A 17,251-nucleotide genomic window follows, 5' to 3' on the forward strand; every position below is an offset into this window, starting at 1 on the left:
CTGTTACATAGAACACATAGGGCCAGATCCTCAAAAGAGATACGCAGGCGGATCTGCTGTTCAGCCTGCGTATCCCTGTTTCTATCTTTGGAACTGATCCACAGAATCAGTTTCTCATAGATAGACAGAAGATCCGACATGTGTAAAGGTATATAAATTCAAGTTTTACATTTGTTAGACAGACAAGTCAGATAGGAGCTCATAAGGCTGAACTTTGTGTATTCTGCCCTATTGCACGTGTCATAGAGGTCAGAACCAGTGGGCAATTATCTGTTCAGATAGGTGTCCATCAGGCTGACTGTCTATGCAGCCCTATTGCACGGGTGGCAGGCGGTCAGAACCAATAGACAGATATCTGTCCTATTGTTGTAACTTGTCTCCTTGTACGAGTCAATAAAGAAAACTTCTAAACTTGATCCAGAGTGTGGTCTCAGGTGAATTTCTCTCGCAGAAAGCCTCAGGATATGCTGTCTATGGTAAAGCGGTAATTGGGGGAAGGGGTCTCTCAGCTGCGGGCATCATATACTAGGGATCCTACTGTGAAATGGAGTGCTATGATCCAATGAGATCGAGATTTCCCAACATTGTGAAGGAAGGCCGGCATGACTTAGATTTAAACTTGTTTTGTGGGCCAAGCCTAAGCTTCATACCTGGGATGTGGACATCATGATGGAAGCTCTTTTATACCATATGGGAGGAAATGTACCTTCCAGCATGTTCTGAGCTCCTTATTTCCTTTCTGTCTTCAGATCTCCTCACCAAAGTTGCTGTGTCAGGCGAAGGGGAAGATGATCCCCTACGGAGGACTGGCAGACCATTTGGGGGCCTCATAAGAGATATCCAAAGACGTTATCCCAAATATCTAAGTGATTTCCGGGATGCACTCAGTCCACAATGCATGGCGGCTGTCATCTTCATTTATTTTGCGGCACTGTCCCCTGCCATTACTTTTGGGGGACTTCTGGGTAAGTAATTTGTTCTATGCGATGATCTCAATCTCTGTTCACCTAAATGTCTTTTCATACTCTTCTCCATCAAACGTTTTGTGTCTCTCCATCACCCCCATGTCACATATCTATCCATCATTTGCTCCACCTCCCCGCCGTGTCTCCCCGCCGTGTCTGCTGGACCCTACACTTTCCAATGTTTCCTCCTCAGGTGAGAAGACAAAAGGTTTGCTTGGGGTATCAGAACTTATCATTGGAACCTGCTTACAGGGAGTAATATTCTGCCTCCTGGGGGCCCAGCCGCTACTTGTCGTTGGATTTTCGGGACCCTTATTGGTGTTTGAAGAAGCTTTTTACACGGTGAGGTTTGCATAAAAGGTAATCCAAGCAAATGCTAATTAGGTAAGGAGAGTGTACCTGGGAAACCTTGGGGAAGGAAGAAAATCAGCACCAATGCATAGTAGACACCAGGACCTGTGTGGTGTGGAGTCCAGAAAAAAGATAGAAGCCGAGTAATATGGATAAATGACAAGGGGAACCTGTAATGCCACATACACATGATCGGAAATTCCGTCAACAAGAGTCTGATGTGAACTTTTGGTCGGAAATTCCAACCAAATTTGAGAGCTGGTTCTCAAATTTTCCGACAAGAAAAGTTCCTGGAGGAAATTCTGATCGTGTGTATGCAATTCCGACGAGCCAAAAACCACGCATGCTCTGAATCAAGTCGACGCATGCTCGGAAACATTTAACTTCATTTTTCTCGGCTCGTTGTAGTGTTGTACATCACTGCGTTCTTGACGGTCGGAATTTGGTTTGATCGCATGTATGCAAGACAAGTTTGAGCCAACATTCCATCGGGAAAAAAATCCATGGTTTTCTTGTTGGATTTTCCGATCGTGTGTACGCGGCATAAGTGTGCAATAGGGTGATTCTGGAATTTGGTGGTTGATATTGGGCTGAATTTGGATCATCTTTACAATGTAACCGAAAATGCAGAAGGTAGAAAGAGATGGAGACTTGTTTTGTGGATATTGCCAGTTGGTGGACATTCTAATGAACAATCCTCTTTCATGAACAGTTCTGCTCTGCAAATGGTCTGGAATACTTGGTTGCCCGTGTGTGGATTGGCGTTTGGCTTATTATCATCGTGGTGGCCACTGTGGCCTTCGAAGGAAGCTTCCTGGTCCGCTTTGTCTCACGTTTTACACAGGAAATTTTCTCCATTCTTATTTCCCTCATCTTCATCTATGAGACCTTCTACAAGCTGTTCAAGGTAAGACTTTCAATCCCTCTTCCATCTTCTTCTTCTTTTTCCTAAAGCCATGACAGACGATTCCAAACTAGAAGTCCCACCACCCATCCCCCCACTATCTGCTCCTCACCTGTGGCCTGACCTCTTTGGCTGTATTTTTCTTCTTTCACCCGGCATAGAAATGTAACTTTCTATTGTTTTTTACACGCAGATTTTCGTCTTTTCTGTTTCAGGTTTTTCAGGAGCATCCTCTTACAAACTGCGATACCAAAAACCTGACAGAGCCAGAGGATGTGAATGTGACCGGCTTCTCACTACAGAACAGCACCGCAGTGCCGACCCGCGTCCTGGGACAGCCCAACACGGCGCTCCTCTCTCTAGTACTCATGGCCGGCACTTTTTTTATAGCTTTCTTTTTGCGTAAACTGAAGAATAGTAACTTTTTCCCTGGAAGGGTGAGTGGCTGCTGAATGGCTGTGCTAGTTCATATTGGGGAACAGTGCAGTATTAATACTCATCAGTGTCTGCAAAGTGTCATCCTCACCCTAACCTTGGTATTGGCTCTAACGCTTATGTTTTCAAAATCATTCTCAGAAACCTCAATCCGACTCACCCAACCTAAACCTCAACAACTACAAACCTAGACTTCAATACCTACAATCCTAAACCTCAAGCCCTACAAACCTCAACAACTACAAACCTAAACCTCAAGCCTATGAGCCTCACACCCTAACCCTAAACCTCAACACCTACAAACCTAAACCTCAATACCCACAAACCTCGACAACTACAAACCTAGACTTCAATACCTACAAACCTAAACCTTAACACCTACGAGCCTCACACCCTAACCCTAAACCTCAACACCTACAAACCTAAACCGCAACACCTACAAACCTAAACCTCAACACCTACAAACCTTAACCGCAACACCTACAATCCTAAACCTCAATACCTACAAACCTCAACACCTACAAACCTAAACCTTAACACCTACGAGCCTCACACCCTAACCCTAAACCTCAACATCTACAAACCTAAACCTCAACACCTACAAACCTAAACCTCAACACCTACAAACCTAAACCTTAACACCTACGAGCCTCACACCCTAACCCTAACCCTAAACCTCAACACCTACAAACCTAAACCGCAACACCTACAAACCTAAACCTCAACACCTACAAACCTAAACCTCAACACCTACAAACCTAAACCTCAACACCTACAAACCTAAACCTTAACACCTACGAGCCTCACACCCTAACCCTAACCCTAAACCTCAACACCTACAAACCTAAACCGCAACACCTACAAACCTAAACCTCAACACCTACAAACCTAAACCTCAACACCTACAATCCTAAACCTCAAGCCCTACAAACCTTAACCGCAACACCTACAAACCTTAACCGCAACACCTACAATCCTAAACCTCAATACCCACAAACCTCAATACCTACAAACCTAAACCTCAATACCTACAAACCTCAACACCTACAAACCTAAACCTTAACACCTACGAGCCTCACACCCTAACCCTAACCCTAAACCTCAACACCTACAAACCTAAACCGCAACACCTACAAACCTAAACCTCAATACCTACAAACCTCAACACCTACAAACCTAGACTTCAACACCTACAAACCTAAACCTCAAGCCCTACAAACCTAAACCTCAAGCCCTACAAACCTCAACAACTATAAACCTAGACTTCAATACCTACAATCCTAAACCGCAACACCGACAAACCTAAACCTCAAGACCTTCAAACCTAACCCTTAACACCTACGAGCCTCACACCCTAACCCTAAACCTCAACACCTACAAACCTAAACCTCAATACCTACAAACCTCCATACCTACAAACCTAAACCTCAATACCTACAAACCTCAACAACTACAAACCTAGACTTCAATACCTACAATCCTAAACCTCAATCAACACCTCTAAACCTAAACATTAAACCTGACCCATAACCTAATGCACAACCCTAACCTCTCATTGATAAGTTCATTATACTGTAGGTCTATCAAACGTGCCATAAAATATCACCAAAAAATAAACCAAGTTAGCGCATAGAAAATATCAGCTAGGGCTTTCCTGATCTCTTCTTATTTTTCTATTCCCAATCTCCAAACATTTTTCTGGATAAATTAAGCAGCTCCCTTCTTCCTGAGTCCTTTTCCAGAGCACAGTGGCTACTTCTGTCCCCACAGATCTCCATAGTCCACGTCTTTTTTCTTCAAATTACTTCTCCTGCCGCGTACACACGATCATTTTTCGGCATGAAAAAAAACGATGTTTTTAAAAATGTAATTTAAAATCATCATGTGTGGGCTTCACATCGTTTTTTGGCTTCTGAAAAACGACCCAAAAAAATTCGAACATGCTGCATTTTTTAACGTCGTTTTAAAAAATGTAGTTTTTCGGGTTGTAAAAAATGATCGTGTGTGGGCTAAAACGACGTTTTAAACCCGCGCATGCCCAGAAGCGAGTTATGAGACGGGAGCACTCGTTCTGGTAAAACTACCATTCATAATGGAGATCGCACATTCATCACGCTGTAACAGACAGAAAAGCGCAAATCGTCTTTTACTAACACGGAATCAGCTAAAAGCAGCCCAAAGGCGAATAAAACTTCCCCTTCAGAGTGCCGTCGTACGTGTTGTACGTCACCGCGCTTTGTTCATCATTTTTGGAAAAACGTTGTTTTTTGGACATGCTGAAAAATAAAGTTTTCTTTAATGCCGAAAAATGATCGTGTGTGCGCGGCATGAAAAACGACAAAAAAAAATTTGAACACGCTGCATTTTTTAACGACACTTTAAACGATGTCGTTTTTCGGGTTGTAAAAAACGATCGTGTGTGGGCTTAAACGTCGCGAAAACCCAGCGCATGCTCAGAAGCAAGTTATGAGACGGGAGCGCTCGTTCTGGTAAAACTAGCGCTCGTAATGGAGATCGCACATTCAATACGCTAAAACAGACAGAAAAGCGCGAATCGTCTTTTACTAACACAAAATCAGCTAAAGCAGCCCCAAGGGTGGCGCCATCCGCATGGAACTTCCCCTTTATAGTGCCGTCGTCCTTGTTGTACGTCACCGCGCTTTGCTAGAGCATTTTTTTTAACGATCGTGTGTGGGCAATGCCGTTTTAATGATGAAGTTGGAAAAAAAGTTGTTTTTTCTAGAGGCTGAAAAACTTCGTTTTTTACAAGCCAAAAAATTATCGTGTGTACGCGGCATCAGCCTCATTCTCGTAACATCTAATGCCTTGTACACACGATCGGATTTTCCATCGGAATAAAGTCCGAGGGAATTCCATTCAAGCTGTCTTGCATACACACTGTCACAGCAAATTCCGACCGTTAAAAATGTGTTGTTGTACAAAACTACGACAAGCCGAGTTCAATGCTTTCCGAGCATGCGTCGATTTGATTCTGAGCATGAGTGTTTTTTTGTTTGTTGGAGTTCCACACAGACGAACAGAATTTCCAAAAAGAGGAGAACATGTTCTCTTTCTAAGTCCGTTGGAATTTCCGAAGGAAAAACTCAGATGGGGCATTCACATGTTTGGAATATCCGATGAAAAAATTCAGTCTGGCTTTTTCCATCGGAAATTCTGGTCGTGTGTACGTGGCATAAGAGTGACCATTTCATTATTTCCATAATTTAATTACTTCACCATTATTTACCACTCCCTGCCCATCCCTCTACTCTCCAACTCTCCTCTGTATGACCCCCACCTCATCCCATCCATCCCTCTACTCTCCAACGCTTCTCTGTGAGACTCCACCTCTTCCCATCCATCCCTCTACTCTCCAACGCTTCTCTGTGAGACTCCACCTCTTCCCATCCATCCCTCTACTCTCCAACGCTTCTCTGTGAGACTCCACCTCTTCCTATCCATCCCTCTACTCTCCAACTCTTCTATGTATGACCCCACCTCTTCCTATCCATCCCTCTACTCTCCAACTCTTCTCTGTGAGACTCCACCTCTTCCTATCCATCCCTCTACTCTCCAACTCTTCTCTGTATGACCCCACCTCTTCCTATCCATCCCTCTACTCTCCAACTCTTCTATGTATGACCCCCACCTCTTCCTATCCATCCCTCTATCTCCAACTCTTCTCTGTGAGACTCCACCTCTTCCTATCCATCCCTCTACTCTCCAACGCTTCTCTGTGAGACTCCACCTCTTCCCATCCATCCCTCTACTCTCCAACTCTTCTCTGTATCACCCCACCTTTTCCTATCCATCCCTCTACTCTCCAACTCTTCTCTCTGTATGACCCCACCTCTTCCCATCCATCCCTCTACTCTCTAACTGTTCTATGTATGACCCCCACCTCTTCCTATCCATCCCTCTATCTCCAACTCTTCTCTGTGAGACTCCACCTCTTCCCATCCATCCCTCTACTCTCCAACTCTTCTCTGTATGACCCCACCTCTTCCTATCCATCCCTCTACTCTCCAACTCTTCTCTGTATGACCCCACCTCTTCCCATCCATCCCTCTACTCTCCAACTCTTCTCTGTATGACCCCACATCATCCTATCCATCCCTCTATCTCCAACTCATCTCTGTATGACCCCACCTCTTCCTATCCATCCCTCTACTCTCCAACTCTTCTCTGTATGACCCCACCTCTTCTTATTGATCCCTCTATTCCCCAACTCTTCTCTGTATGACCCCACCTCTTCCTATCCATCCCTCTACTCTTCAACTCTTCTCTGTATGACCCCACCTCTTCCTATCCATCCCTCTATCTCCAACTCTTCTCTGTGAGACTCCACCTCTTCCTATCGGTCTCTTTACTCTCCAACTCTTCTCTGTATGACCCCACCTCTTCCTATCCATCCCTCTACTCTCCAACTCTTCTATGTATGACCCCCACCTCTTCCTATCCATCCCTCTATCTCCAACTCTTCTCTGTGAGACTCCACCTCTTCCTATCCATCCCTCTACTCTCCAACGCTTCTCTGTGAGACTCCACCTCTTCCCATCCATCCCTCTACTCTCCAACTCTTCTCTGTATCACCCCACCTTTTCCTATCCATCCCTCTACTCTCCAACTCTTCTCTGTATGACCCCACCTCTTCCTATCCATCCCTCTATCTTCAACTCTTCTCTGTGAGACCCCACCTCTTCCTATCCATCCCTCTATCTCCAACTCTTCTCTGTGAGACCCCACCTCTTCCCATCCATCCCTCTACTCTCCAACTCTTCTCTGTATGACCCCCACCTCTTCCTATCCATCCCTCTACTCTCCAACGCTTCTCTGTGAGACTCCACCTCTTCCCATCCATCCCTCTACTCTCCAACTCTTCTCTGTATGACCCCACCTCTTCCTATCCATCCCTCTACTCTCCAACTCTTCTCTCTGTATGACCCCACCTCTTCCCATCCATCCCTCTACTCTCCAACTCTTCTCTGTATGTCCCCACCTCTTCCTATCCATCCCTCTACTCCCCAACTCTTCTCTGTATGTCCCCACCTCTTCCTATCCATCCCTCTACACTTAAATTATTCTCTGTATGACCCCACCTCTTCCTATCCATCCCTCTATCTCCAACTCTCCTCTGTATGACCCCACCTCTTCTTATTGATCCCTCTACTCTCCAACTCTTCTCTGTATGTCCCCACCTCTTCCTATCCATCCCTCTATTCTCCAACTCTTCTCTACATGACCCCACCTCTTCCTATCCATCCCTCTACTCCCCAACTCTTCTCTACATGACCCAACCTCTTCCTATCTATACTTTTACTCCCCAACTCTGCTCTATATGACCCCACCTCTACCTATCATCCATCCTTCTACTCTCCAACTCTTCTCTGTATGTCCCCACCTCTTCCTATCCATCCCTCTATTCTCCAACTCTTCTCTGTATGACCCCACCTCTTCCTATCCATCCCTCTATCTCCAACTTTCCTCTGTATGACCCCACCTCTTCTTATTGATCCCTCTACTCTCCAACTCTTCTCTGTATGACCCCACCTCTTCCTATCCATCCCTCTATCTCCAACTCTTCTCTGTGAGACTCCACCTCTTCCCATCCATCCCTCTATCTCCAACTCTTCTCTGTATGACCCCACCTCTTCCTATCCATCCCTCTACTCTCCAACTCTTCTCTGTGAGACTCCACCTCATCCTATCCATCCCTCTATCTCCAACTCTTCTCTGTGAGACTCCACCTCTTCCCATCCATCCCTCTATCTCCAACTCATCTCTGTATGACCCCACCTCTTCCTATCCATCCCTCTACTCTCCAACTCTTCTCTGTATGACCCCACCTCTTCCTATCATCCCTCTACTCTCCAACTCTTCTCTGTGAGACTCCACCTCTTCCCATCCATCCCTCTACTCTCCAACTCTTCTCTGTGAGACTCCACCTCTTCCCATCCATCCCTCTACTCTCCAACTCTTCTCTCTGTATGACCCCACCTCTTCCCATCCATCCCTCTACTCTCCAACTCTTCTCTCTGTATGACCCCACCTCTTCCTATCCATTCCTCTATCTCCAACTCTTCTCTGTATGACCCCACCTCTTCCTATCCATCCCTCTACTCTCCAACTCTTCTCTGTATGACCCCACCTCTTCCTATCCATCCCTCTACTCTCCAACTCTTCTATGTATGACCCCCACCTCCTCCCATCCATCCCTCTATCTCCAACTCTTCTCTGTACTGTATGTCTTTACCACTTCCTGTTCATTATTTTAGTCTTCAATTCTTCTCTGTATGACCCAACTCTTCCCATTTTCCCCTCTACTTTCCATCTCTTCTCTATATGATTTGACATCTTCAAGTCCATTCCTCTTCTCTTTAGCTCTTCTCTATGTCTCCATCCCCTTTCTGTCCATTCATGTACTCTCCATATCTTTTCTGTATAACTCCACCCCTTTATGTCCATTACTCTACTCTTCCCCATATGACTACATACCTTTTTGTCCATCGCTTTCCTCTCCAATGTTCCACTGTATGATTTCACCTCTTCCTATGCATTGCTCTCTTCTCCATGTATCCCCACTTCTTCCTGTCCATCCCAGTACTCTCTGACCCTTCACCCTATGATTGCCCATTTCTGCTCATCCCTGCTCTACTCCTCAACCCTTCTCTGTATGGTTTACCTTCTTCTGATCCAATTCTCTACTCGCTAACTCTTCTCCCTACATTCCCACCTCTTTCTATCCACCCATCTACTCTTCAAGTCCGATTCTTAGATGTCTGACTATTCTCTGATGATTCCCTTGCCTTAGGTGCGTCGTATCATTGGAGATTTTGGGGTTCCTATTGCCATTCTTCTCATGGTGCTTATGGACTTCAGTATCACCGACACTTACACTCAGGTGAGAGATTTGGCCATTGAAAGGTTTTCACGTGACTTCCTTCCTGATCAATCAGATCTCCTTATCTCACCCACTCCGCAATTTCTCTACCTGCAGAAACTCAGCGTCCCCAGTGGGTTCAAGGTGACCTCTCCGGACAAGCGAGGTTGGGTGATGAACCCTCTGGGATCTGTGGAGCCTTTTCCGGTTTGGATGATGTTTGCGAGCGTCCTTCCTGCGATTCTAGTCTACATTTTAATCTTCATGGAGACACAGATCACCACGTAAGTCCGCTGTGATGTCACACAATCACCCCGCCCAGTATTTTGGTGTCTGGATGATGAAGAGTTTATAGAGTAACGGAATATTTCCAATTTGTTTCTCTTATTCTTGCCATAAAAAGATTTCATTGGATAGATTCTCTAACTTGTATCTTCTGACAGGTTAATCATTAGTAAAAAGGAAAGGATGCTGGTGAAGGGCTCCGGATTTCACTTGGACTTGCTGCTGATTGTCACCATGGGTGGGATTTGCGCCCTTTTTGGGTTGCCATGGTTGGCCGCTACAACTGTCCGCTCAGTCACCCATGCCAACGCATTAACCGTTATGAGTAAAGCCGTGGCCCCCGGAGATAAACCGAAAATCCAGGAGGTGATGGAGCAGAGAGTCACTGGCCTGCTGGTTGCCATAATGGTTGGTGAGTACCACTTCTCCTATCCTGGGTCCAAATTCAGCCATTAATTGAAGGAAGCACCACACACAGTCTAGTGCCAGTTTACTGTCCTTCAGACTTTAGGGGGGCCGGACTGTGGCCAGTGGGAGTACAAAACGTTCCCAGCATCAGCGGGAGTAACCAATCCCCTGGGATGTCCTACAGATACGTCCTCTGGGATCAGGACGGGGTGTCTATATCGTACAGATACCTCCTCTGGGATCAGGACGGGGTGTATATATCCTACAGATACCTCCTCTGGGATCAGGACGGGGTGTCTATATCATACAGATACCCCCTCTGGGATCAGGACGGGGTGTCTGTATCATAGAGATACGTCCTCTGGGATCAGGACGGGGTGTCTATATCTTACAGATACCTCCTCTGGGATCAGGACGGGGTGTCTATATCCTACAGATATGTCCTCTGGGATCAGGACGGGGTGTCTGTATCATAGAGATACGTCCTCTGGGATCAGGACGGGGTGTCTATATCCTAGAGATACGTCCTCTGGGATCAGGACGGGGTGTCTGTATCATAGAGATTCCTCCTCTGGGATCAGGACGGGGTGTCTGTATCATAGAGATACGTCCTCTGGGATCAGGACGGGGTGTCTATATCATAGAGATACGTCCTCTGGGATCAGGACGGGGTGTCTATATCATAGAGATACATCCTCTGGGATCAGGACGGGGTGTCTGTATCATACAGATACGTCCTCTGGGATCAGGACGGGGTGTCTGTATCATAGAGATACGTCCTCTGGGATCAGGACGGGTGTCTGTATCATAGAGATACGTCCTCTGGGATCAAGACGGGGTGTCTGTATCATAGAGATTCCTCCTCTGGGATCAGGACGGGGTGTCTGTATCATAGAGATTCCTCCTCTGGGATCAGGACGGGGTGTCTGTATCATAGAGATACGTCCTCTGGGATCAGGACGGGGTGTCTGTATCATAGAGATACGTCCTCTGGGATCAGGACGGGGTGTCTGTATCATAGAGATACGTCCTCTGGGTTTAGGACAGGGTGTCTATATCATAGAGATACGTCCTCTGGGATCAGGACGGGGTGTCTATATCATAGAGATTCCTCCTCTGGGATCAGGACGGGGTGTCTGTATCATAGAGATACGTCCTCTGGGATCAGGACGGGGTGTTTATATCATAGAGATACGTCCTCTGGGATCAGGACGGGGTGTCTGTATCATAGAGATACGTCCTCTGGGATCAGGATGGGGTGTCTGTATCATAGAGATTCCTCCTCTGGGATCAGGACGGGGTGTCTGTATCATAGAGATTCCTCCTCTGGGATCAGGACGGGTTGTCTGTATCATAGAGATACGTCCTCTGGGATCAGGACGGGGTGTCTGTATCATAGAGATACGTCCTCTGGGATCAGGATGGGGTGTCTGTATCATAGAGATTCCTCCTCTGGGATCAGGACGGGGTGTCTGTATCATAGAGATTCCTCCTCTGGGATCAGGACGGGGTGTTTATATCAGAGAGATACGTCCTCTGGGATCAGGACGGGGTGTCTGTATCATAGAGATACGTCCTCTGGGATCAGGATGGGGTGTCTGTATCATAGAGATACGTCCTCTGGGATCAGGACGGGGTGTCTGTATCATAGAGATTCCTCCTCTGGGATCAGGACGGGGTGTCTGTATCATAGAGATACGTCCTCTGGGATCAGGATGGGGTGTCTATATCATAGAGATTCCTCCTCTGGGATCAGGACGGGGTGTCTGTATCATAGAGATACGTCCTCTGGGATCAGGACGGGGTGTCTATATCATAGAGATACGTCCTCTGGGATCAGGATGGGGTGTCTATATCATAGAGATACATCCTCTGGGATCAGGACGGGGTGTCTGTATCATAGAGATACGTCCTCTGGGATCAGGACGGGGTGTCTGTATCATAGAGATACGTCCTCTGGGATCAGGACAGGGTGTCTGTATCATAGAGATACGTCCTCTGGGATCAGGACAGGGTGTCTGTATCTTAGAGATACGTCCTCTGGGATCAGGACGGGGTGTCTGTATCATAGAGATACGTCCTCTGGGATCAGGACGGGGTGTCTATATCATAGAGATACGTCCTCTGGGATCAGGACGGGGTGTCTATATCATAGAGATACGTCCTCTGGGATCAGGTCGGGGTGTCTGTATCATAGAGATTCCTCCTCTGGGATCAGGACGGGGTGTCTGTATCATAGAGATACGTCCTCTGGGATCAGGACGGGGTGTCTGTATCATAGAGATACGTCCTCTGGGATCAGGACGGGGTGTCTGTATCATAGAGATACCTCCTCTGGGATCAGGACGGGGTGTCTGTATCATAGAGATACGTCCTCTGGGATCAGGACGGGGTGTCTATATCATAGAAATACGTCCTCTGGGATCAGGACGGGGTGTCTGTATCATAGAGATACGTCCTCTGGGATCAGGACGGGGTGTCTGTATCCTACAGATTCCTCCTCTGGGATCAGGACGGGGTGTCTATATCATAGAGATTCCTCCTCTGGGATCAGGTCGGGGTGTCTATATCATAGAGATTCCTCCTCTGGGATCAGGACGGGGTGTCTGTATCATAGAGATTCCTCCTCTGGGATCAGGACGGGGTGTCTGTATCATAGAGATACCCCCTCTGGGATCAGGACGGGGTGTCTGTATCATAGAGATACGTCCTCTGGGATCAGGACGGGGTGTCTGTATCATAGAGATACGTCCTCTGGGATCAGGACGGGGTGTCTGTATCATAGAGATACGTCCTCTGGGATCAGGACGGGGTGTCTGTATCATAGAGATACGTCCTCGGTGGTATATTCTTCTCATTGTGGGTTTGTGGTTCCTCACAGGTCTGTCCATCGTTATCAGCGATGTTCTCCGTCAGATCCCGCTGGCCGTGCTGTTTGGAATCTTCCTGTACATGGGGGTGACGTCTCTCAATGGAATCCAGTTCTATGAGAGATTCCAGATGCTACTGAAGCCCCCAAAGCACCACCCAGACGTCATTTATGTGAAGAAGGTGAGTGCAGAACAATGACGTCATCCCCCTATGGCCCAGTTCATGGGAGAGAGCGCCGCCCTGTGACATGGAAGGAGGAACTACACGCAGTGCCCCTGTCCCACCACACGGGGGGGGGGGGGCTTCTACTTCTGATAATCCTATTGGCTGGCTGTCTTTCCTTCACCCCGATCACGCCCCTTCAATGTGCCCGGAGCCGAGGTTGGGGATTTTCCTGTGTTGGTTGTCATGGTTGTCCTCCTCTTCTTCCTCCTCTCAGGTGCGCACGCTCCGGATGCATCTCTTCACCGCGCTGCAGCTCATCTGTCTGGCGGTGCTCTGGGTCGTCATGTCCACAGCGGCGTCTCTGGCCTTTCCCTTCGTCCTGATCCTGACCGTCCCGCTGCGCCTCTTCATTCTGCGGAGGATATTCACTGAGCGAGAGCTGAAATGCGTAAGTTTCCTCCGCCCATCACTCTGGCTCCACCCACCTCTACCACTCCACCCATCTCTATGGCTTCCTCCACCTTCATGACTCCACCCACCTATATGGCTCCACCCATCTATATGACTCCACTGACCTCTACGACTCCACCCATCTCTATGGCTTCTTCTACCCTATGTGGCTCCACCCATCTATATGACTCCACCCACCTCTGACTCCACCCATCTCTACGACTCCACCCATCTCTATGGCTTCCTCCACCTTCATGACTCCACCCACCTATATGGCTTCTTCCACCCTATGTGGCTCCACCCATCTATATGACTCCACTGACCTCTATGACTCCACCCATCTCTATGACTCCACCCATCTCTATGGCTTCCTCCACCTTCATGACTCCACCCATCTATATGTGGCTCCACCCATCTATATGACTCCACTGACCTCCATGACTCCACCCATCTCTACGACTCCACCCATCTCTACGAGTCCACCCATCTCTATGGCTTCCTCCACCTTCACGACTCCACCCACCTATATGGCTTCTTCTACCCTATGTGGCTCCACCCATCTATATGACTCCACTGACCTCTACGACTCCACCCATCTCTACAACTCCACCCATCTCTATGGCTTCCTCCACCTTCATGACTCCACCCACCTATATGGCTTCTTCCACCCTATGTGGCTCCACCCATCCATATGACTCCACTGACCTCTACGACTCCACCCATCTCTACGAGTCCACCCATCTCTATGGCTTCCTCCACCTTCACGACTCCACCCACCTATATGGCTTCTTCCACCCTATGTGGCTCCACCCATCCATATGACTCCACTGACCTCTACGACTCCACCCATCTCTACGACTCCACCCACCTATATGGCTTCTTCCACCCTATGTGGCTCCACCCATCCATATGACTCCACTGACCTCTACGACTCCACCCATCTCTACGACTCCACCCATCTCTATGGCTTCCTCCACCTTCATGACTCCACCCACCTATATGGCTTCTTCCACCCTATGTGGCTCCACCCATCTATATGACTCCACTGACCTCTATGACTCCACCCATCTCTACGACTCCACCCATCTCTATGGCTTCCTCCACCTTCATTACTCCACCCATCTATATGACTCCACTGACCTCTACGACTCCACCCATCTCTATGGCTTCTTCCACCCTATGTGGCTCCACCCATCTATATGTCTCCACCCACCTCTGACTCCACCCATCTCTACGACTCTACCCATCTCTACGACTCCACCCATCTATATGACTCCACTGACCTCTACGACTCCACCCATCTCTATGGCTTCCTCCACCTTCATGACTCCACCCATCTCTATGGCTTCCTCCACCTTCATGACTCCACCCACCTATATGGCTTCTTCCACCCTATGTGGCTCCACCCATCCATATGACTCCACTGACCTCTACGACTCCACCCATCTCTACGACTCCACCTATCTCTACGACTCCACCCATCTCTATGGCTTCCTCCACCTTCATGACTCCACCCATCTATATGACTCCACTGACCTCTACGACTCCACCCATCTCTACGACTCCACCCACCTTTATGGCTTCTTCCACCCTATGTGGCTCCACCCATCCATATGACTCCACTGACCTCTATAACTCCACCCATCTCTACGACTCCATCCATCTCTATGGCTTCCTCCACCTTCATGGCTCCACCCACCTATATGGCTTCTTCCACCCATCTATATGACTCCACTGACCTCTACGACTCCACCCATCTCTACAACTCCACCCATCTCTATGGCTTCCTCCACCTTCATGACTCCACCCACCTATATGGCTTCTTCCACCCTATGTGGCTCCACCCATCTATATGACTCCACTGACCTCTATGACTCCACCCATCTCTATGACTCCACCCATCTCTACGACTCCACCCATCTCTATGGCTTCCTCCACCTTCATTACTCCACCCATCTATATGACTCCACTGACCTCTACGACTCCACCCATCTCTATGGCTTCTTCCACCCTATGTGGCTCCACCCATCTATATGACTCCACTGACCTCTACGACTCCACCCATCTCTATGGCTTCTTCTACCCTATGTGGCTCCACCCATCTATATGTCTCCACCCACCTCTGACTCCACCTATCTCCATGACTCCACCCATCTCTACGACTCCACCCATCTCTACGACTCCACCCATCTCTTTGGCTTCTTTTACCCTATGTGGCTCCACCCATCTATATGGCGCCACCCACCTCTATGACTCCACCCATCTCTACGACTCTATACATCTCTATGGCTTCTTCCACCCTATGTAGCTCCACACATCTTTTTGACTCCACCCATCTCTATGACTCCACCCATCTCTATGGCTTCTTCCACCCTATGTGGCTCCACCCATCTCTATGACTCCACCCATCTCTATGACTCCACCCATCTCTATGACTCCACCGACCTCTATGGCTCCACCCATCTCTATGGCTTCCTCCACCCTATGTAGCTCCACCCATCTCTATGACTCCACCCATCTCTATGACTCTATACATCTCTATGGCTTCCTCCACCCTATGTGGCTCCACCGATCTCTATGACTCCACCCATCTCTTTGACTCCACCGATCTCTATGACTCCACCCATCTCTATGACTCCACCCATCTCTATGACTCCACCCATCTCTATGGCTATGGTTTCCCGCAGTCAGACTCTTCTTCTCTTTGTGTCCCTCCAGTTGGACGCGGACGAGGTGCAGCCGATCTTCGATGAACAGGAGGGTGTGGATGAATACAATGAAATGCCGATGCCGGTGTGATACCAAATCCTTCCTTGTGCCTTGGGCAGAACTTCTGGAGACCCCTAAGATTCCCTGTGATCCCTTCCCCCGCAATCCCGCATAGAAGCTGCTGTAGAAGAGGCAGAGCGCACTGCTCGGGGGTGGGGCTTTGCTGTTCAGGGGTGGGACTTCCTAGTAATCATTATAGATGAAGGACAGACAATATCTGCAGCTGCCCCCGAGGTGCAGATTACAATCATGATAGCCGTGCCAAATCCCGGGACAAGCCCCTCCCCCCCCAGGGAAGAGGACGGTGAGGGTGCCGAAATCTACCAAGACGGATGACGGGCAATCACGGGGCCCGCAGTATATTTATAGAGTATTCTTATTGGTCAGATGATGTATTATGTGTAATAGTGTTAATATATCAATGAGTAGAAGTGTCCGTGTGATTATTATCCCAACCTTATATACTGCTCGGGGGGAGGGGCTCAATCCCGGCCTCATTTGTTGGTGATCCCGCCAGTAACACACTTCCTGTCCTCGGGGTGACAACGCTCACTTCCTGCACTGTATCTATGGAGGATCAGGGTGGTGATCCCGCCAGTAACACACTTCCTGTCCTCGGGGTGACAACGCTCACTTCCTGCACTGTATCTATGGAGGATCAGGGTGGTGATCCCGCCAGTAACACACTTCCTGTCCTCGGGTGACAACGCTCACTTCCTGCACTGTATCTATGGAGGATCAGGGTGGTGATCCCGCCAGTAACACACT

General features: G+C 48.2%; 1 protein-coding gene across 4 annotated transcripts in view; it reads left to right on the plus strand.

Moving 5' to 3' along the window:
- The window catches only part of LOC120941772 (anion exchange protein 2-like), a 117,218-nt gene extending 100,304 nt beyond the window's left edge, over positions 1-16,914 (plus strand). For all 4 annotated transcript variants that reach the window (XM_040355449.1, XM_040355448.1, XM_040355450.1 and 1 more), the window contains 10 exons: positions 750-965; positions 1,159-1,307; positions 2,029-2,223; positions 2,436-2,657; positions 9,467-9,556; positions 9,653-9,819; positions 9,979-10,232; positions 13,110-13,279; positions 13,539-13,712; positions 16,433-16,914. In XM_040355449.1, the coding sequence (XP_040211383.1) occupies positions 750-965; positions 1,159-1,307; positions 2,029-2,223; positions 2,436-2,657; positions 9,467-9,556; positions 9,653-9,819; positions 9,979-10,232; positions 13,110-13,279; positions 13,539-13,712; positions 16,433-16,513 (1,718 nt within the window). In that variant the 3' untranslated portion in view covers positions 16,514-16,914. The remainder of the gene's footprint in view (positions 1-749; positions 966-1,158; positions 1,308-2,028; positions 2,224-2,435; positions 2,658-9,466; positions 9,557-9,652; positions 9,820-9,978; positions 10,233-13,109; positions 13,280-13,538; positions 13,713-16,432) is intronic.
- The last annotated feature ends 337 nt before the right edge of the window (positions 16,915-17,251 follow it).

This window comes from Rana temporaria, chromosome 5, assembly GCF_905171775.1.
Source record: "Rana temporaria chromosome 5, aRanTem1.1, whole genome shotgun sequence".
NCBI classification, from domain to species: domain Eukaryota; kingdom Metazoa; phylum Chordata; class Amphibia; order Anura; family Ranidae; genus Rana; species Rana temporaria.